At 41.8% G+C, this 23,193-nt stretch overlaps 1 protein-coding gene across 2 annotated transcripts in view; it reads left to right on the top strand.

Moving 5' to 3' along the window:
• RFX4 (regulatory factor X4) overlaps positions 1-23,193 on the top strand; it is a 163,760-nt gene that overhangs the window by 36,777 nt on the left and 103,790 nt on the right. For both annotated transcript variants that reach the window (XM_037846577.1, XM_037846576.1), the window contains exon 3: positions 14,347-14,407. In XM_037846577.1, coding sequence (XP_037702505.1) covers positions 14,347-14,407 — 61 coding nt within the window. The remainder of the gene's footprint in view (positions 1-14,346; positions 14,408-23,193) is intronic.

Raw genomic sequence — 23,193 nt, 5'->3', positions numbered from 1 at the left:
GTGATAGGATTCTTTGGGATTACTGTTTCCATCCTTGGGAAACAGACCAAGTTAAATGTAACCCAGAAGTGCCCAAGACCTCTAGCCTTGGGGTCACTATCTTCTCACAAACTAAATTAAATGACTCCAGCCTCCAGTCTCTATCCTAAGTCAGAGTCCAGAACCTTACCTTTATCTCCAAGAGATCTGAGGAAGTGTGTGTGTGTGTGTGTGTGTGTGTGTGTGTGTGTGTGTGTGTGTGTTGTGATGTGTGGGATGAGATAGTAGGGGAGTTTCTTTGTCTCCTGAGGCAGTTCTTATCCACACAGTTCCCTCAAATCACGGTTCTTAACAACTGTCATTCTCTTGCCTTACCATTTTGTTTCACTCCAAACGTACCTGTCTTCCTTTACCTGCCATAACCCTTCACCAACTCATGGCTGTTACTGACTTTATGGTAGTGATAGAGCATATCTATAGCATAAGGAAGGGAACATTTTTAAACTCTGTGTCAGAATGGCATAGAAGACCTGGGGGTCACAGTGGACCACAACTTAATGTGACTCAACATTATCATATTAAAATATTGACACATTTCAAGGCTTTATAAATGGAATTTATAGATCTCTCTCATTCCATGCCATATGTCTTGGCTTATTATCCAATTTAGGGTCTTGAGACTTCATAAGAAGGGGTTGCAGAGAAAGGGAGAAGTGGTTAAGCTTTATATGTGTTTCTTTATAAAAAAGATGAAAGGGACTGCTTTTATCCACTGGGAAAGTGTAAAGGCTGTGTGTAGTGAGATGGAATGTCTCCCAGGAGAGAAAAGATGTTCTGGATGGTGAGAAGCTGTTTTATATATTTATTGAGGTGTGGACAAAAGTTCCCCAACCATGGCAGGAAGGCATCTAGATGGCTCCTAGAGTAGGGACAAGACTCAGAATGGGAAGCCCAGGAAGAAGTTCTACAGGAGAGTCCATCCACGATGCTTCTAAAAAATTGAATTGCCCTTGTGGGGTGTCTGCTGCAGTTTCACTCCTGGCTGGGAACTGAGATGCAGGCATGCTAGCTGGCTGATGAGACTCCAGTGTTCAGATTATGATTTAAGATGAATCTCCTAGATTCCTCTCCTTCCTCAGCCTCTGAATCCACTCTTCATCAGGGGCTGCCCATTCTGCCTCTTCAGTGTCTGTTCCACCTGTCCTCACCTCTCCATCCTGACTTCCCCAAATCCCCGTGTGCTTCTAGGGATCCTTCTTCCTATGTGCTTCCAGCACTCCACCAGGATGCCCCCGCACATCCACCCAAGCACTCCACCAGCCTGAGGACAGGGGCCATGTCCAACTGTCTGTGTCTCACCAACCCTTAACATAGTTGGGCCTGTTAAACAGTAAGTTCTCAGTGTTTAAGTAAATGGATATTAGGAAAGCAAAATAGATTATAAAGCCATACCAGATCATGGGTGTTTATAATTTGCCTTCAGTTTCTGGCACTCCAGGTCCACTTAACTATTTGAGTAGATTCTTCCCCTCCCTGATAGGATCTTTAAATTTGTTCACATTTAATTAACTAATTAATAAATTAACTTTTAATTTTCTATTTTGAAATATGTTCAAACTTATAGGACAGTTACAAAAACAATACAAAACCCATACAGAGAACTCCAACTTATCCCTTCCCTCCCCACCCAGATACCCAAATTCACCAGTTCCAACTCCTTGCCACATTTGCCATATCACTCCCATTATCCATCCATCCATCCATCCATCCATCCATCTATCCATCTGCCTGTCTGCCCATTTATGGATCCATTTTCTGAACACTTGAGTGTAGGTTGTACACATCACTGCTCCTTGAATACCCAATATTGCCATGTACATTTTCCTAAGAACAAGGATGTTCACTTATGTAACCACCTTAAGTGCAGCCATCAATCTCAAGCAATTCAACATTGATACAAACCCTATAGTTTACATTCCAGTTTTTTATATGTCCCCAAAATGCCCCCTCCTCCCCTGCCAGATTCCATCCAGGATCATTTATTGCACTCAAATGTCATTGTCTTTTTAATTGCTCCCCACCCCCAATTTTTTTTCTTTCCAGTTATAGAAACATATACACAACACAAACTCTTCCTATCACAACCACTCCCAAGCTCACCATTCAGTGGGATCAACCACACACACAATAGTGCTGTGCCCCCATCACCTTCCACCATTAAAACTCTCCCAACTCCAGGAACAGAAACCCCATACTCACCGTGCAACTCCCCATTCTCCCTGCCTCCCACACCTGGCAACCTGTCTCTAATCTCTGTCTCTATGAGCTTGCATATTCTCCCATGTTTGTATTACCATAGGGATTAAATTTAACATTCCAAATCCATAATAATCCCATTTGCTTTGATACCAACTTGACATCAATATACATCAACTATATTCCTATATCCCTTCATCCCCTTAATTTCTGTTCTTGTCACAAATTAACATGTTATATGTTGTGAGTCCCAAACCACTGATTTATCTTTACATTTTATGCATTTGCCTTTTAGATCCTGGAGAAAGTGAAAAGTGAAGTTACAAAGCAAAAATACCATAATACTGGCATTTATATTTACCCATGTCATTACCTTCACCAGAGATCTTTATTTCTTTCTGTGGTTTTGATCAATTGTCTATTATTCTTTCTTTCCAACTTGCAGAACTCTCTCTGGCATCTCTCGTAGGGCTGGTCTAGTGGTGGTGAACTCCCTCAGCTTTTGTTTCTCTCTTTCCCTCATTTTTTAAAATTTGTAATACAAAGGTAGATTTATTTTTTCCTTGCAGTTTTATTGAGATATAGTCACATACCGTACAATGATCCAAAATGTACAATGAATTGTTCAAGTATCATATAGTTGTGCATTCATCACCACAATTTTTGAACATTTTCATTATTCCAAAAAAATAAAAATAAAAATAAAAATAAAAATAAAAGTAAAAGTAAAAAAGAACACCCAAAACAACCCATCCACCCCATCCTTTCCTATTATTAGTTTAATTTTTGTCCCCTTTTTTCTACTCATCTGTCCATACACTGGATAAAGGGAGAGTGAGCTGCAAGGTTTTTACAATCACACGGTCACACCATATAAGCTATATAGTTCTACAATCGTCTTCAAGAATCAAGGCTACTGGGTTGCAGTTCAACAATTTCAGGTATTTCCTTCTAGCTATTCTCATACACTAAACACTAAAAAGGGATAACTATATAAACTGTAAGAATAACCTCCAGAATGACCTCTTGACTCCATTTGAAATCTCTCAGCCCCTGAAACTTTGTTTCATTTCTCTTCCCCCTTTTGGTCAATAAGTCTTTCTCAATCCCATGATGCCATCATGTCCCATGTTGCTAGGGAGATTTACACCCCTGGCAGTCATGCCCCATGTAGAGGGGAGGGCAGCGAGTTCACCTGCCAAGTGGGCTTAGAGAGAGAGGCCACATCTGAGAAACAAAAGAGGTTCTCTGAGGGTGACTCTTAGGCACAATTATAAATAGGCTTAGCCTTTCCTTTGCAGCAACAAGCTTCATAAGGGCTAGCCCCAAGATCGAGGGTTTGACCTATTGAATTGTTAGTCCCCAATGTATGCGAGAATATCAGGAATTCCCCAGGTTCTCTCTTATTTTTGAAAGACAGTTTTGAGGAGGGTGGGGCTTTCAGCACTTTAAATATGTCATTCAATTGCCTTTTTGCCTCCATGGTTTCTGGTGAGAAATTGGCACTTAATCTTATTGCAGCTCCCTTGCATATAACATGTTGCTTCTCTCTTGCAGCTTTCAGAATTCTCTCTTTATCTTTGGCATGGCAGTTTGATTATAATATGCTGTGTCATGGGTCTCTTTGGGTTTATCCTGTTGGAGTGCGCAGAGTGTTTCGGATATGTATATTCATGTCTTTCTCTAAATTTGGGAAGTTTTCAGCCATTATCACTTTGAATATTCTTCTGCCCCTTTCTTTGTTTCTTTTCCTTCTAGGATTCCCACAGTGCATATATTGGTATGTTTAATGGTGTTCCACAGTTTCCTCAGGCTCTGTTCATTTTTCTTCATTCTTTCCTCTTTCTGCTCCTCAAACTGAATGATTTCAGTTGTTATATCTTCAGGTTATTTGATTCTTTCTTCTGCCAGCTCCAATCTGCTGTTGAACTCTGTTCCAGTTTGCTAATGCTGCTGTTATGCAAAATACCAGAAATGCATCAGCTTTTATAAAGGGGGTTTATTTGGTTACAAAGTCACAGTCTGAAGGCCAGTAAGTGTACAAGGTAAGGCATCAAGAATCGAGTACCTTCACTGGAGGATGGCCAATGGCGTCTGGAAAACTTCTGTAGCTGGGAAGGCACGTGGCTGGTGTCTGCTCTGGAGTTCTGGTTTCAAAATGGCTTTCTCCCAGGATGTTCCTCTCTAGGCTGCAGCAGCATCTGGGCCTGTGAGGCTCTTTTTAAAGTATTCCAGTGATCCAATAATGATCCATGCTGAATGGGTGGAGCCACACCTCCATAGAAACATTCAATCAAGGAGTCACACCTTAATCAAAGGTGTCACTCACAGTTAGGTGGGTCACATCTCCATGGAAACCCTCAGTCACAAGGTTCCAACCTAATTAACACCAATACATCCGCCCCACAAGATTGCATCAAAGATAATGGCATCTGAGGGGACATAATACATCCAAACTGGCACAAACCCCTCTTGGGAATTTTAAACTTCTGTCACTGTGGTCTTCAGCTCTTTTTGGTTCTTTTTCTTAATTTCCATCTCTCTTTGTGTTCATCTATCATTTTCCTGATTTCCTTCAGTTCTTTGTCCATATTTTCCTTTAGTTCTTTGAACATATTTATGACAATTTTTTTAAAAGTCTTTTATCTGGTATGTCTCAGGTCTGATCCTCATTAATGATGGTTTCTAAGGCTTTAATCTTCTCCTTTGCCTGGGTCATCGCTTCCTGTTTCTTTGTATGTTTTGTGACCTTTTGTTGAAACTTGGACATTTTGATATTTTGATGTGTTATCGCTGAAATTTAGACTCTGTGCTCTCTGTACATAGCTAGGTTTTTTTTTTAATATTCATTTTATTGAGATATAGTCACATACCACGCAGTCATACAAAACAAATCGTACATTCGGTTGTTCACAGTACCATCACATAGTTGTACATTCATCACCAAAATCAATCCCTGACACCTTCATTACCACACACACAAAAATAACAAGAATAATAATTAAAGTGAAAAAGAGCAATTAAAGTAAAAAAGAACACTAGGTGCCTTTGTCGTCTGTTTGTTTGTTTCCTTCCCCTATTTTTCTACTCATCCATCCATAAACTAGACAAAGGGGAGTGTGGTCCTTATGGCTTTCCCAATCCCATTGTCACCCCTCATAAGCTACATTTTTATACAATCGTCTTCAAGATTCATGGGTTCTGGGTTGTAGTTTGATAGTTTCAGGTATCTACTATCAAAGGGTTGTCTAAAGTGTGCGTAAGAGTGCCCACCAGAGTGACCTCTCAGGTCCTTTTGGAATCTCTCTGCCACTGAAGCTTATTTCATTTCCTTTCACATCCCCCTTTTGGTCAAGAAGATGTTCCCCATCCCACGATGCCGGGTCTACATTCCTCCCCAGGAGTCATATTCCACGTTGCCAGGGAGATTCACTCCCCTGGGTGTCTGATCCCACGTAGAGGGGAGGGCAGTGATTTCACCTTCCTAGCTAGTGTTTTGGCTGAGTTTTCCTTGAATGCGAGAAGCTAACAATCTAAAAACCTCACTTTTCCCTATCTTTGCAGATTGACATGTGCTAATGCTTTCCTTCAGAACTTATCCATACAATGAGTTTAGAGAATAGCTGCAGGCCAAAGTATAGGGGCCTCCTTGATCCTTTCTGCACTGTGTCTTGTGTGGCCCTAAGACTTCCCCTGTTTACCCAGTTATGAATATCCCCTCTTCCCTAGGAAACAGTTTACTCATGGTCCCAGGCACTGCACTGCATGTCCTATAGCCAGCAATCCCTTGTCCCAGGCAGCACGGCTTGACTACTCTGAAAGAGCTCTCTGAGCTGCTTTCTACATGCAGGGCAAGTTCTGGGACAGCAAGGCCACCACCAGAAAGGCCGGACATACATGCTGCCAGCATGTGCACGAGGGACACTCTGTTTCCTCTGGAACCAGGACCTGTACTGGGATCTGTACTGGGAGCACACTGAGCTGGGAGAGGGAGGGAAGGGGCCAGGCAGGGTGCAGTGAGTTCCTAGTGCTTTTAAGTAGCCTTTGTCTGGATTCAGGGCTCACCCTGTTACTGCCATCCTTTAACTGTTTTCTAGAGCCCTGAAAAAAATATTTCTGCCAGTTCTTTCTGGTTGCTCAAAGCTTCTGTGGAAGAACAGAGCCCCAAAGTGTCTCATTCCACCATCTTGATCCTGATTAGTTTATTTTTGAGTAGATAATACACTCATATGGTTCACAGATTAAAATGCTTTAGAAAACACTCCTTGAGAAGTCTTACTCACAACCCTCTCTTCCTTACCCCATGCTAGTGTTCTAGTGGTAAGCACTTTTTTTAGTTTATTGGGTATTTTTTCAGTGCTTCTTTAAGTAAATGAAAAATTCAAATATATATTCTCTCTTACACAAATAAGGAGTACATGATATGCATTGTGCTGTGACTTGCTTTTTTCACTCAAGAATTAACCCTGGAGTAGTCTATAACAGTAAGAACTTGGAGAGTATTCTCATTCCTTTTTTTAAAAAAAGTTTTTTTATAGTTGCATAGTATTCCATTGTGAGGATGTATCATAGTTTAATCAGATGAACACCCAGCTATCTCCACATTTTTGCTGTTACAGACAAGCTACAACAAATAACCTTGTATATTCATCATTTCTTATGTATCTAGGTGCAGCTGTAGGATCAGTTCCCAGACATGGGACTGCTGGATAATGGACATATGGGATTTGGTAGATTCTACCAAATGGTCTTCCATGTGGGGGGCAGCATTTTGCACTCTCCCTGCCAAGTAGGAGGGTAGCTATTTCTCTGTAGCTTCACAGCAGAGTTATGTGGTCACTGGTTTGGATTTTGCCAACCTGGTAAGTGAGAAATGGTATTTTAGTGTAGTTTTCATTTTCATTGAGTAAAGTTGAGCAGCTTTCACATTTTAGAAACACTTGTATTGTCTTCCATCAATCAGGTGCTTTACATAATTTTTCTATTTGTTCTTGGTCTTTTTCCTCCTGGTTTTCCGGAAGCTCTTTCTGTGGTAGGGAGGTGAGACCTTCATCTGTGGTAAAATTGCAGTTTCCTCGAGAGGATCATTATTTCTGCACCTATGGTGGGTTTATTTTTTTCCTTATAGGAGGTTTGGATTTCTTTATGTAGCAAAATTTATCAATCTTTTTGTTTATGGGTTTTGTAACAAAGTTAGAAAGTCCTTTCTATTCCAAGATTGTGAAGGAATTTACCCAGGGGAGGAGAAAGGAAGCAGGTGTGGGGCCCCTCAGAGCGGTGCTGCCAACATTGGAGTTTTGTTTGGGACTTAGCCCTGTTTTCCTGGGGAGAAGGCTTTGTGCCAGAGGTGGATGCCTGCTGCCAAAGACCTGGGTGCCAGGTACCTTGATTATCAGCTGGTGCCCTTTGCAGGGACTGGGAAGGGGGTGGATAAGGGAAATGAAATTTTGGCAGCCCCACGTTCCCAACAGGTGAGGCCTGGCCAGGTGCAGCCAGTTCAGTAATGAAAGGAAATAGAATTAGAACTTTGCAGTGAAACTCAAGACTCGCATAAACTTGAGCTTTCCCTGGGATTTGAAAAGAAGTAATTAATTTAGAAACTTTCTCCCTCAGTATTAAACTCTGCTACACTGGCTTCCGGCAGGAAATATTCTAGAATAGATTCACAAATATTGTGAACCCAGTCAGCAAGAGCAGAAAAAGAAATGATCGGCCAGATAATCTGTTCTGTAAAAATCTGCTGTCCAGCACTTCAGGTTTGAAGAGAGAGTGGGGCTTATAAATGTTTGGATTTGGGGAGGTTTCAATGTCAAGTAGACTGGGTTTCTGTCTTGGCTCTCCCACTAACTGTGTGACCGCAGACAAATGACTTCACTTCTCTGAGCCTCAGGTTCTTCTTCTGTGGAAAGAAGATAATCAAATAATTAGACATAAGACTGATTGAGCCTTGAGTTCATGTCAGGTACCACATTTGCTGTTTCACATGGTGAAATCGTTCACTTTCTAGAGCAAATGTGAGAATTAAAGGTGATGCTGTGAAGAGCTTTGCACAGTGCCTGGCATGTTATAAAGCCTTAATAAATGTTAGCTGGTAGTTATTGGTGTTTTGTATGCTTACTGAAACCAGAGGGGCAGGCTCAGCATTAAAATGTGGCATTATCTTAGTCCATTCCACAAATACTTCTGGAGTCGCTGCCATGTGTGGCTGCTGGAGACACGGTGGTGGGTGTGGTGTCTGCCCTCCCCAAGCTTACAGACTAGCAAGGCAGACACGTTGGTTGGCAAGTGGTGACCACACACTGTGACATGGACTTGGCTAGGGACGAGCAAGGTGCTGGGGGAGCACAGGGGAGGAGAGAGTGTGCCTGTCCTAGATGTGGAGCTTGCTTAGCCCAGCTCTGGGGGCAGAACTGGGATCCAGGTGCTTGACCCCTCTGATGGAGTGATGATTATTATAGTACTAGGTGACACTTATACAGCACACACACTGTAGCAGGAATGGTTCATTGAGTCCTCACAGTAGCCCTACGTGGTTGGTACTATTACTGCCGCTCTTTTACAGAGAAAGAACCTAAGGAACCAAAAGGTGGTTCAAGGTTACACAGCTGGTAAGTGGTGGAGCCAGCATTTGAACTTGGCAGTTTGGCTCTGGAGCTTATATTGGGAGACAGACCCAGAGCAGGGAACAGAGATGCTCACCACTGAGGATTGGACCGAGGTTTGTATAGTGTGTTAGGAACCTTAACTGCCAACTGGAAGCAGAACAGAGCAGCAAGGAGGAGGCCGGACCCCAGGCATTGTCCCCAGTGGGAGGTTTCTCAGCAGACTGCGGCTCTTTGGATTTGGTAGGACAGGGATGGGCACTGGGGAGAGATGGCTCAGTGTGTGCTGTGAATGGCTCCAAGGATCTTGCTGGCTTGAAATTCTACCTTCCGGTATGAATCTTATTTAACTCGAGGCATTTCTATCTGTTAAAATGAAGAGCCATTGGCAGGACCAATTCATCGGGCCTCTATCAGCTATAGCTCTTTCCACCTACCTGAAATGTGCTCCCTGCCCTCTTGGCCCCCTCTTTCACTTCTGCTTCCTTCAGATCCCAAGGCCAGCATCGCGTCCCACATTAGGTGCTGCCACAGCATCCTGGACCTGCCCTTCGCTATTCTTGCCCAGGACTTTTATTTGCTGATAACTGGGCTCTGCACTCAAGAGCTGGTTGTTTTTTTCTCTCTTTAGTACCTGGCATGGGGCTGGAGCATATTAGACTCTCAATAAATATTTGACAAATGAATCAGGATTGAGAACCATCAGATAGCAGGGTCAGATCTAGGCGTGACACCTCACCTACCCTTTGGTTTAGGTATCCAGACCCTAGATGTGAAGGCACTAGCAGTCTATGGGGGGAAGGAGCCCCCAGGGGTAGAAGGCACCTGTTGATGTCTGAGCCTGAGGGTCCATGCTGGCTTCAGCATAGAACAGTTCTCATCTGAGTGCCAGCAGTAGCTGCTGTGTGCTAGGCACCAAGCGAGCTCTAGTCAGGCCCAGCCCCTCCACTTGCTCAGCTTCCTTATTTATAAAATAGGGCTATAAAGCGTCTTCATGACGCTGTTGGGAAGGTTAAAATAAGATAGCATATGAGAAGCAATGCACAGCACCTGGCTTAAGCACTCAAGCAGTGAATGCTCTTATTATGGTGTTCTTTTTAAAATGTATCTAGTTTTTAACATATGTTATTATATTTAATCTTGAACATATCCTTGTGATACAGGTTATGATTCTCATTTTAAGATAAGGGCCCTCAGGCTTGGATGAGTCAAGTTACTGCTCAAGGTTTCACCTTGAGCTGGGTGCAAAGCTGGAATTCGAACCTGGGTCTGCCTGTCCTCAAGGCAGGTTCTCTTTCCATTCACTGCTATCAGCAACAGGGCTACCACAGAATTTAGGGGGAGGAAACACAAACCCAGCCCCGACACAATAGAGACAGGTATCAGCTGGGTGGGAGACACTGCGCTGGAATCCCAGGATGGGGGACTTCTCTGGCTCTGTCTGCCTCCCACACTCCCCATCACCTTTCCTCCTGCTGCTTCCTCCTCCGGGAACACCCTCTCCCTCAGCACCCTCCTGTCAAAGTCTGCCCTGTCCCTTCCGAGGAGAATGAGGTGGGTTACAAGCCAGGATGTACTGTATGATCCTCATTTATTTTAAGTTAGGGCTGGGCATGTGTGTCTGTGTCTGTACACATGTGCTCATGTGCGAGAAAACGTAGAAAAAAACCCAGAGGTTCACAGGAGTAAAAGTTAACTACAGGTTTTTGGATTGAGAGGGGCTTGGATTTCTAGAGATTCATATTTTCTCTATATTTTCCCAATTTTCTACAACGAACACATACTACTTTTGTAGACAGAAAAAAATGTCATTTAAAAAATTCCGACCATTCCTTCAGGGCTCGACTCAAATGCCACTTCTGATATGGAGCCGTTAGGATCCCTGGGGCTTGTCTGTGCCTGTGTCCCCGGGAGCAGAGCGAGCCGAGACCTCTCTTGCCTGCTGCCAGCGGTAGATCCCGGCTGGATAGAGTGGCTCCAAAGGCCCTTGGTGGCCCAGCAGCAGCCAGGGGCAGTCTTTGCCCCGCAGCTCTCTGCAGCTGAAAATTTTGAGCTCTTACCTCCTCTTAAACCTGTTTCACTTAATCCTCCCCAAAACCGCTTGAGGGAGACATCATTATTATCCTCTTCACCCACTGAATCACTGGGCTGCAGCCACCGGGCATCTGGGAGGTGGCATGATTGTCCCAGGGCCGTTGACTGCCCCTTACTTTCTCCACCCCTCCTCCCCCAACTTCCTTTTCACCTTCCTGCCCTCTGGTTCCCACCATCTGGCCCACTCCAGGACTCACCTCTTCCAGGAAGCCTCCCCTGACAGCCTTGCCTCTTGATCCACTCTGGGTTGGCTGACTCCTCTTTGTCTGCCTGTATCACAGCGTTTATCACACCTTACTCCCACCCTGTTTGACTTTCTCTTTCCCTGACCAGACTCAAGGGCAGAAGTTTAATTTCTTTATCTGCAGTGTCTAGTTGGTACAAATTAGGCGTTTGATAAATATTTAAGTTAATTAATCTGATTCTCACAATAGTCCTATGAGATAACCATTTTACAAACAGAGAAAAATGAAGCTCAAGGAAGTTGACTGATTTGTTCAGTCATGGTCAATACATTTTTGAATTGGTTCCAGAGCCTAGGTCTTTTGGCATTGAATCCAGGTTGATGAAAATGTCAAAATTTAAAGAAGCAGAGGGAAAAAAATACCCAACAACCCAGCTAGTTCTAGGGGCAAATGGAAATGTTGATCATGTGCCAGCACAAGCTAAGTAGAGATCTGTTTAGATTGTTTATACTTCTTCATTTGTTTAAAAAATGCAATTTGTTATGTTTTTATATAAACTTTTCTTTCTTTTAGATTATTTGCTTAGTATAATTTCTAGGAGTCTGGTTGTGAGTCCAAGTGATTGAACATTTTAGATGACTCTCAGTATTATTGCCAAGTTACTACCAAAAAGATTGTAACCATTAGCACTACCTTCAAAGAAGTACCAGTGTCCGCTTTACCATGTATATGCTAGCACTGGAGATTACCTTACTTAGCATTTTTGTTACTCAGAGGTGTAAAGCAGTGCCTCATTTTTATTTTTTATTTTGTTCCGAACAACTGAAGTTGAACGTCCTTCTATGTGTTTATTCACCTATACTCTTGTGAGACCCAGCTGTTCATGCTCTGTATTGTGCTAGCCTTTTATTTTATTTAAGATCATGGAAGACAGTTGTGGAAGAAAGACTTGAGTATTAAATTAAATACTAAGTGGAAGGCACTGTGGTAGGCACTGGCAGACAGGAACACAAAAATGACTAAGGCACTCTCCCTGCCTTTTTAATGTGCTAACCCTCAAACAGGAGAGATGGACATGAACAGAAATAGTGATCAAGGTGGCTGAACAGTTGAGGGACCTGCAATGGGCTGCGGAAGGACAGTGTTAGGAGCAATGAATCCTGACTTGGAGAAGCAGGATGGAAAGGCTCCGGAGAAGAGGTATCACTTATTCTAGCATCAAAAAAATGAGAAAAACTTAGAATGGACTCCAGGTTGACAAAACAGCATGAACAGGTGTTGAGGCCATGATGAATTGGAATATTTTGTTCCTGAGAACATTTAGTGTTAGTGTTTTCATCAGTTAGGGTGGTTTTGGTGTCAGAGAAGAGAATACCCAATGAAAAGCAGTTTTATTAACTGAGGAAATTGTATTATGTCACAGAACAAAGAGTCTAGAGGCAGCCAGTTTTACAGTTGGTTAAATCCAAGGCACAGCATGCCATTCAGAATGCCCAGTCTTTCCATTTCTCCTTCTGCCTTCCTTGCATTGACCTCCTCCTCCAGCTACACTTTTCCCAGCTGCAAGCTTGCTGCCTAGCTCCGGGGACTGAGGCCTCTCACATCCACATCCAAAAGCAGTACAGAACTGAGTCTCTCCCCGTTCTTTTTTGTTAGGGAAAAATATCTTTCCCATAAGCACCCAGGAGGCTTCTCCTTAAGTCTGATAGGCCAGCATCATGTCACATGTCCCACGTAATCCAATCAGTGGCCTGGAAGCATGGATGGATAATGATTGGTTTAAATTAATTAACATTCACCTCCCCAGGGGTCTGAGAGGGCCGATTCTGAACACGTGGTCCCTTATAATTGCAATTCATAAGGAAGAAGGTGATTCCTGAGTAAGCAACATCAGAATCTGTACTATTTATGAGCAGACATTTTATTCAGAATTATAACAGTATTAATAAATTTTCATTAAGAAAATATTTTCCAGTCTCAATCTAATTTTTTAAATAAGTTTCTATGGAGTGCATACCATTTTCATTTTCATTTTACTTAAATTATTTTCAGAGGTACCAATTCTTTTCCATATAAACTTTGCACCAAAAATTTGTTTCACTGATCATCTTATATGCCCAAGTTAACTTTTGTTGATTAAAGTTGTAGGACCTAACCCTATTAATTATCTTTTGAGATTGTTATGGGCAACAAATTTCTTGGGTCATATTTTATGGATCAAAAGTTAGTTTTACTTTATGTTAACTATTTCTACTAATAATATTCATCAGGAATTAGATAAGAGACCGACTATATTTATTTCTTAGTTATTCCATGATAAAATTGTGAGCAATTCCCCTTATGTATGCAAAGGTTGATCTCTTGTTCAGATTCCTCTACTGCAGGGGTTGGTAAACTCTGGCCCTGTGGGCCACATCAACCCACTGCCTGCAAGTGTTTTGTTTTTGTGCAGCCTGCAAGCTAAGAATGATTTTTACAGATGAACATGTGTAATCCATTTGATGATAGGGAACACTAGCTTTGAACTCAATTAAAAGGAATGCCCCCACCACCACCAAAAATAATTTTACTCTTCTCATTAATCGACCTATGGTACAAAAATTTTACTCATTATTATTATATCTTTATTTCATCAATAAAAAATTTGTAGGAATCTGTTTTCTCCCTTTTCATATAAATATCTACATAATATTCCTGACTGCGCCTCTTGGCCTGAAAACACTAAAATATTTAATGTCCAGCCCTCTAAAGAAAAATCATTTGGCAACCCCTGCTCTAATTGTATTGCTCACCTGTTTCTTCTGAACACTTACACACACTCTGCCTACCCTAAACCCTGTCTGCTGCATTTGGGATACAGAGGCAAATGGTGAGTGAGGTCAGAATGTTTTTAGGGTCAAAATCATGAAGTCGACTGTTCTGCTTCAGGTGGGGGAATTGGAAGTAGGTGAGAATGGTCGTATTATTCAGCGATGAAGGTAGATAGCGCTTCAGATGCTAACACATTATGTCAAATAAAAATCCAAATTGATGAGGTTTTTTTAATAGAAGTCAGTTTCCCTTTTTTCCTTATTAAAGTATGATAGGTCTAATATGTTTGAAAAAACAAACTATCATTCTTGACAAAGCATTAAAATTTAAGGGAAACCCAGTCTATTGAAACTTGGGAGAGCTGAAAGACCTTTTGCTTTTTCCTGCTGAACTTAGCTCCTTTTTCTCTCCTTTAACAGATGAGGAAAAAGAAAATAATAGAGCATCCAAGCCCCACTCCACTCCTGCTACTCTGCAATGGTAAGTTTCCATTTTTGAAAAGTTCTCCCTTGGTGTAATACTCACATAACTATATCTCCCTGCCTATAAGATAGGATATCACCTGGGTATTTTGACATTGTCATGGTAACTTGACATCTGATAACCCACATGAAATTTATTTAATTTGCAGATATATGTAAAATGCCCAACTCAGATCTATCCTGGAGATTTGAATTTTCATGTTTATTTTCATTTGGGGGTAGATTTTTTTCCTTTGTGAAAACACTGGCAACAACTGGATTCCAAGTGATGGTATTTATTAACTGATTTTAATAAATTCTGTTATTACAGTTAAGAATGTTGCAGAAATAGAGAAACATAGGGCTGTTCACCCCATCAGTGAGTCCTTAATGAATTAATAATTAATCACAAGTCTACTACAATTATTTTAAATTAATAGCATTAACAAGAGTTAATGCTCTTACTGGACTCTAATATTTGCTGATGTTTTCTCCTTTAAGAGCTTTACTTGGACATTACGTGATAGATTTGAACACCAGAGCTCCCTGTGCCTGAGGTTCATCCCTCAAATGCTGCTGTCAAATCATGAACTCTTATCCCCCTCGAGGTACAGCCCAGCAAACCTGAAGGAAATAAGGAACAAAGGGGAGGGGGCAAAGAAGCCAGGTGGGGAAAGGAACAAAATAGTATTATGTTCTAGCCACCAAGCTGGGCACTTTGTATACAGGTCTCTTTTCATTCCCACAACCATTCTATGAAGTTGGTATTGTGATGCCCATTTTACAGGTGAGGAAAATAAAGCTTAGATAAGTTAAATCGTTTGTCTTAATAGCCACACAGCCAATAGGTCAGGGGAAGGAATCTGGCCGAGTCTCTTCAGCTGCAAAGCCTATGCTTTGGAGGAAAGGAAGGGAAAAATCAGAAAGGATGGAGAAGACAGAACAGATCAGAAAAGGAGGCAGATGGGCTTTATTGAGCAAATTATATTAGATTCTCTCATCGAATCTGTACACAGGTGGGAGGAAAACGACATGGGGAGAAAGCATTCAGGAATGTAATTCAGTCCTTCTTAAGAGTCTGAACAGTCAGCTAGTTTTGCTGCAAGGATAGCAAAGGTTGTTTTCAGCAGCTCCATTTCTTAGTTTTTGGCTCATCTCCATCATTTTGTTCCTTTTTATTTTTTTTTTTCCCCTCGTTGCAGTTGCTGTTTTTGCTTTATCTAAAATTTGACTCTACTTCCCAGGTTAAATGTCCTCTTTGCACTCCTTCTAAAAACTTTTGGCCAGACAATTTCCCGTAAGGCCAGAACATCAAATGGAGCATCAACATAAAGGACTTTGTGAGTGAGAGTTTCTAGAAATGCAAAGAATTGACAGACCTCTTGCTTTAATAGCCTGAATATGTCATACATTCCAGAATAAAAAACTGGGAAGGGACTAGGAGAAAATCACCTTGTTCATGTCTGTTTTTCTGAGATTATCTGACATCTGCCAGGCAGCAGTGAGCTGTCCTGAGCCAGTCTGCCAAGACTTAAATCGCAGGTCTACCACTTACCTTGAGCGAGGTCCCTAATTTCTCTGTGCCTCAGTCTATCACCTGTAAAATGGGGGGTAACAATAGCATCTAACTCAGAGGGTGTCATAAAGGTGGAATGAGTTAGTACATAGAAAGCCTGACATGGAGAGGGGCTTAGTAAGTCCCAGTAGCTGTCAGTCACTAAGCATGCCCCCTTCTTCTGAGCCTGTGAAGACGCTGGGAGCAGAGTTCATCTTTCCTGATACAGGCACAGTCTGTTCTCCTACTGTACCTAATTCTGTAAAAAGATAAGTGTTTTCTAAAGAAAGAGTCACAGATCTTTCCAGAAGGAATGTCAACCTCCAATTCACAGTCAGGCAGTGGAATCTTTTTTTTTTTTTTAATGATATATCTGCTTTCAAGGTCAAATCAGATTTGAAAGTTTGTGAATTTTAGTCTTATTATCAATATTTGCTCAAAAAATATAAAAATTTCCTCTCATCCCTTTATGCTATATGTTTAAGATAGAATTTCTGCCATTAACTAAATCAAGGAATGTTTACTGGGTCCCTACTATTCGTTAAGCCCTGTCCTAGGCCCTAGGAATACAGTGGTGGATGGATAAGATGGATCAAGAATAGGTGCTGAGGAATGGGGAAGGAGAAGACAATTTTAGAAAATAATGATAGATAAATAAACAAGGAATGTACTGACTAGTGATACGTGCTGTGCAGAGACTTAAAATTGGCCTATATGACCACGTCTCAGAGGCTATTTTGGATTGAGTGGTCAGGGAAAGCTTCTCTGAGGAGGTGACATTTAAGCAAGGATATGGACATCAAGAAGTTCTTTGCTACCACCATGACCATGAGAAAATCAGGGGCAGAAGAACATTCCAGGCAGAGGAAACAGCTTCTAAAGCTGCTACTGTGCTAGGTCAGTTCCCCTGGAGACAGGCTCTGAGAGGAGATGTGCCCACAGGTGGCTTATCAGGCAGGTACCTGGTGTCAACACCTGCGGGGGAGGGAGGGGTGCTGGCCTGGGCAGAGGGGGTGCTGGGTGGCCAGGAGGACACAACAGAGGCTTCATCCGACCCCACCAGGAGGCCAGAAGCTGGGATGGCCCTTTGGAGATGACCTGAGTGGAGGCAATGGACCCAGGCGGTGACTGTGGGTGAGGCCGCTCCCTGCACATTCTGCTGAGGACAAGTCCTTGGCGGCCTCAGCCTTGGCAGCCAACCTCCCGGCAGGTGGGGTGACGATGCCTCCTCGGTCCTGAAGGGTGATCTGGGCAGCACAGCATAGGACACACCACTCCTTCCCAGGGTAGGAGCAGGCTGAGCTTGCCCAAGGGACTGCAGGAAGGTGGCCCTTGGGGTTGGAGCACTGTGAGCAAGGAGGAGGGTGATCCAAAATGGGGTGGGAGAGACAGATGGGTGAGAGGGTGTATAAATGACAGGGAAGAAAAAGAACATTTCCTCAGAATTAAAAAGGAACAGAAACATGCTTAAAACGGTGATGGAGGACATGTGACTTAAAGCCTCCTATGTAAAGTTTCACATGAGTAAAATTTTTTAGAATATAGTTTCAATATAAAAACTATGTCACTCAGAAACAAAACGGATGCATCCTTCATTTTACAAAGAATGATGTAATTTACAATGTGTCCCCTTTTGTTCTGGCTGCCAGGGAGCTCAGAGCTAAATCTGATGCTTATGTAGTTTTTCAGTCTCTTCTTTCCTTTGTCTAATTTTCTTTTTCTTTTTCTTTTGTTTGCTTTGTAGAAAAAGGCAGGATATAAATAAATTCAATAACACATTTTTTGTGTGCTTTCCTTTTATTTTATTTGCACAAGTAATGCATTTCCATTGTTAAAACATTATAAAATCCATTTCTTATCATGATTCCTTGCCTTCCCATATATATAATTTTTAGAACTTTGTGCATTTGCATGTATATACTCCTGCTGAAGTTTCTGTGTTTTTTTATGTAGTATCTTCTCTTCTATAATCAGAATGCAGATGTATCATACAGTAGATACTGTTCCACAGCCTGTCATACTACATTGATCCACAACTTGCTTTCTTTCTCAGTCGAATCTCTAGAAGCCTTGCCCCTATTAGTGCATAGAGAATAACCTAATTTTAACTGCTGTGTGGTACTACACATAAAACAGATGGACTTATTTCACTATTTCCCCATTGATGGACATTTAGGTTGTGTCCAGTTCTTACCCATGCCATTACAATAAGGCTGCAAAGGACATATTCGGATGTGCCACCAATGGGCACATGTGGGTATCAAGAAGTAGAATTGCTAGATACACACATTTGGGATGTTAATGGGATTGCAAAATTGCCTACTTGGTTAACTTTACCATTTTACACCTTCACCTGCAGTATAAAATACTTTTCTTTTTTTAAACAGGATCCTAGTGCCAAAACATAATATCATATTTTCTGAGATATTTACATCCTTCGTATTTTTCCCTCTCTCCAGTGGGCAGTGTGCAGGGCCCCAGGAGAGTGAGGCGGGCAGGCCCAAGAAAGACCCAGGAAAGGGTGGGCAGGCCTAAGGTGGCAGCCCCTGGCCGGATAGTGCTGAGCTCTCCTGAGAAATTAGGCTTGTTGCATGGAATTGGTTTAAGAGATATTTGCTTCTCCACCTTCCCCCTCCTTGCCACTAACCCTCTCCATATCCCCCAAGGGACAATTTCCACTCTAAGAACAAATAAAACAGCAGCCAGGTTGCCTAAAATAATCAGGGCCATGTGATCTGGAGGCACATGGGAAGGCAAGGAATCATGATAAGAAATGGATTTTATAATGTTTTATAATGTTTTAACAATGGAAATGCATTACTTGTGCAAATAAAATAAAAGGAAAGCACACAAAAAATGTGTTATTGAATTTATTTATATCCTGCCTTTTTCTACAAAGCAAACAAAAGAAAAAGAAAAAGAAAATTAGACAAAGGAAAGAAGAGACTGAAAAATTACATAAGCATCAGATTTAGCAGAAAACAGGCAAATATTGTCAAATGCCTTCTGTCAAACCCTTTCCAGCATTCTCGGTCACAAGGGTTAGTAAATCCCAACCCGCCAGGGATGGTGAGCACTGCTGGAATCCCAGCCGCACAATAACCCCTATTCATGCACAGAATTTTGAAATGGAAGCAGCCTGTCCCATCCTCCTGGCCTGCTTGCTGCCAGGAACTGTCCCCCCTCCAAGGGCCCCCCCCAGATCACACACCCCCTTGTCAGCCGTGTTACCCTGCGCTCCCTGTGCACTGTCAGGGTGGAAACAGCTCTTTACAGAAGAGAGGAGGCCCTTCTCATAAGGAAGAGAATAGAAGAAATTGTCCCAGATTTCCAGGGTTGCTATCACAAAGTACCACAGAGTAGTTGGCTTCCACAACAGGAATTTATTTCTTCACGGTTTGGAAGGCTACAAGTGCAAAACTAAGGTGTCAGCAGGGCCATGCTTTCTCTGAAGTCCCTAGCACTCCAGTGGTGGCTTGCCAGCTGTCCATATCTCAGCCTCTGGCCCTGTCTCGTGGCCAACTTTCTCCCCGTCTCTCTCCTCACTGTGTCCAAATTTCCTCGCTTATACGTACGTACTCCAGACACATTGGATTAGGCCACCCTGATTCAGTTTGGCATCACCTTAATTAATAACATCTTCAAAGATCGTACCTACAAATGAGTTCATATCCACCAGACCAGGGATTTTGAACATGTCTTTGTGGGGAATATGATTCAATCCATAAGAAAAATTAAATAGTCACTTTCTTCAGGGACATTTTCCTTTCTTTTGAAAACCTAAAAATGAGGCCTTGGGAAGTTGACAGGCTCTCAATATTTCAAATGAATACAAAACAAAATAAATTTAGTATTTATCTTTACAATTTTCTTGGTGGCCATAGCTAGAAAATTAGGCTTGGCACTGTTCCAAAGAAGCAGTAAGTAAGTAAGCACAGATACTGGACCAGACTTGTTGGGTGTAACCAATAGCTGAAGTTTTGTACCCATTTTTGACTTGATACTTTATTCAACAGTGACATAATATTATTTTCTTTCATAATACAATAGTTAGGCCATATGGTTCCAAAATGGGAAGCTGAATATTTAACTCTGAATTCAAGCAACTATGCTAAATAATGCCAATAGGTGTGACTGTGTCCCTAAAAAGAAGGCTTTGGAGACAGGTAACTTAAGGCGGGGCAGGAGTGTCAAAGTGAAGGAACAGAGAATGAGGTGCTATCTTGTTAGACGAGGTTCCTTTATTTTTTTTAAGTTCAGATATACCTCGAAAATATTGCAGTTTCAGTTCCATACTACCACAATAAAATGACTATCGCAATAAAGCGAGTCACACTAATTTTTTGGTTTACCAGTGCATATAGAAGTTATGGTTATACTATACTGTAGTCTATTAAGTGTGCAATAGCATTATGTCTAGCAAAACTATGTACATACCTTAATTAAAAATACTTTATTACTAAAAAATGTTACCATCATCTGAGCTTTCAGCAAGTCATAATCTTTTTGCTGGTGGAGGGTCTTGCCTCAGTGTTGATGTCTGCTGAATGATCAGGGTGGTGGGTGCTGAAGGTTGGGAGTAGCTGTGGCAATTTCTTAAAATAAGACAACAATAAAGTTGCCATATCAACAACTTGCCATATTGACTCTTCCTTTCAAGAAAGATTTCTCTGTAATATGCAATGCAGTATGATAGCATTTTACCTACATTAGAACTTTCAAAATTAGATTCACTTCTCTCAAGCCCTGCCACTGGTTTATCAACTAACTTTCTGTAACATTCTAAATCCTTTGTTGTCATTTCAACAATGTTCACAGCATTTTCACCAGGAGTAGTTTCCCGCTCAAGAAACTACTTTCTTGGCCATCCATCAGAGACAACTCATCCATTCAAGTTTTATCATGAGATTGCAGCAATTCAGTCACATCTGCAGGCTCCGCTTCTGATTGTAATCCTCTTGCTATTTCTACCATATCTGCAGTTACTTCCTCCACTGAAGTCTTGAACACCTCAAAGTCATCCATGAGCATTGGGTTCAACTTCTTCCAAACTCCTGCCAGTGTTGATACTTTGACCTCTTCCCATGAATCATGAATGTTCTTAATGACATCTAGAGTGGTGAATCTTTTCCAGAAGGTTTTCAATTGACTTTGCCTAGATCCATCAGAGGAATCACGATCTATGCAGCTATAGCCTTACAAAATGCAATTCTTAAGGAATAAGACTTGAAAGTCAAAATTACTCCTTGATCTGTGGGCTGCAGATGGGATGTTGTATTAGCTGGCATGAAAACAACATTCATCTCATTGTACAGCTCTTGGGCAACCAGGTGTGTTGTCAGGGAGCAGTGTAATATTTTGAAAAGGATGTTTTTTTCTGAGCAATAGGTCTCAACAGTGGGCTTAAAATATTCAGCAAACCATGCTGTCAACAGATGTGCTGTTATCCAGGCTTTGTGATTCCATTTATAGAGCATGGGCAGAGTAGATTTAGCATCATTCTTAAGGGCCCTAGGATTTTCAGATTGGTAAATTAGCATTGGCTTCAATTAAAAAAGTCACCAGCTGCATTAGCCTCTAAGAGAGTTAGCCTGTCCTTTGAAGCTTTGAAGCCAGGGATTGGTTTCTCCTCTCTAGCTAGGAAAGTCCTAAATGGCATTTTCTTCCAACAGAAGGCTGTTTCTTCTACATCGAGAATCTGTTGTTTAGTGTGGCCATCTTCATCAGTCATCTTCTGGATAACTTGCTGCAGCTTCCACATCAGCTCTTGCTGCTTCACTTGCACTTTTATATTTTGGAGATGGCTTCTTTTCTTAAATCTCATGAACCAACCTCTGCCAACTTCAAAACTTTTCTTCTGCAGCTCCCTTACTTCTCTCAGACTTCACAGAACTGAAGAGAGTTAGAGCATTTCTCTTTGTTAGGCCTTGGTTTAGGGGAATGTTGTGACTGGTTTGATTTTCTATCCAGACCACTAAAACTTTCTTATCATTCATGTGTTCACTGAGTAGCACTTTTAATTTACTTTAAGAACTTTCCGTTTGCATTCGCAACTCGGCTAACTGTTTGACACATGAGGCCCAGCCATTGGCCTATCTCAGCTTTCGACATGCCTTCCACACAAAGCATAATCATTTCCAGCTTTTGATTCAAAGTGAGAGACATGCTTCCTTTCACTTGAACACTTAGAGACCACTGTAAGGTTATTAATTTGCCTAATTTCAATGTTGTTGTTTCTCAGGGAATACGGAAGCCCAAGGAGAGGGAGAGTGATGGGAAAATGGCTGGTTTCAGTCAGAACACAGACAACATTTCTCGATTAAGTTTGTTGTCTGATATGGGCACAGTTTGTGGTACCCCAAAACAATTACCACAGTAACATCACAGATCACTGATCACAGATCACTATACCAGATATAACATTAATGAAAAAGTTTGTAAAATTGAGAGAATTACCAAAATGTGACACAGAGACCCAAAGCGAGCATGTCCCATTGGAAAAAAAATGGCTCCATTAGACTTACTCTATGCAGGGTTGCCAGAAACCTCCAATTTATAATAAACACATTGTCTGTGAAGTGCAATAAAATGAAGCACAATAAAACAAGGTATGCCTGTATTTTTTTTTTAATTGGTGAAGGTGTAAAAAGGTAAAACAGTTTAAGCAGGCAATTTTGCAATCCCATTAATATTTTAAGTGAGTACACCCAACAATTCTACTTCTTGACAACAGCGTGGGAGAAAGACCCCTACACGTGTGCAAGGGGGCACATACAAAGATGTTCTTTGGGCTCTATTTGTAATGGAGAATGAGTAGAGAAGATTAGAAACAGGGCATAAATGGAAAGGGAGGATTGAGGGGGATGGCTATGGTAGGGAAGGCTATGGGCTGCCAAAAGTCACCTCAGCTGCCATCTGGGTCCACCAGAGCTCTGGACTCCCCACCTGGTTTAGGCCCAACAGAAGCACTGGGAACGGCACAGAATTTGTGATGCTCTGTTATTATACACTGCTTAGTTTTTATCAAATAAACTGGATTTGATTAGCCAAAAACTGAGCAGAGGGATTGCAGAATCTGGCTGAGCCCAGGCCTCCCAGGAATGCCAACTTGGTAGCTTGTAGGCCAGACATAAGGTTATGAATTAGGTTGTCCCGTGCTCTGGTCTGATACAGTCATTATGATGACAGAAATAAATCCCTGATTCAGCCCATTGCTTGGCATTTGGAAGGAGTTGGGATGGCCAAATCTG

The sequence above is a fragment of the Choloepus didactylus genome, chromosome 8 (genome assembly GCF_015220235.1).
Source record: "Choloepus didactylus isolate mChoDid1 chromosome 8, mChoDid1.pri, whole genome shotgun sequence".
Taxonomy (NCBI): domain Eukaryota; kingdom Metazoa; phylum Chordata; class Mammalia; order Pilosa; family Megalonychidae; genus Choloepus; species Choloepus didactylus.
Note: the sequence above shows the minus strand (reverse complement) of the source record. Positions and strands in the feature narration are given on the sequence as shown.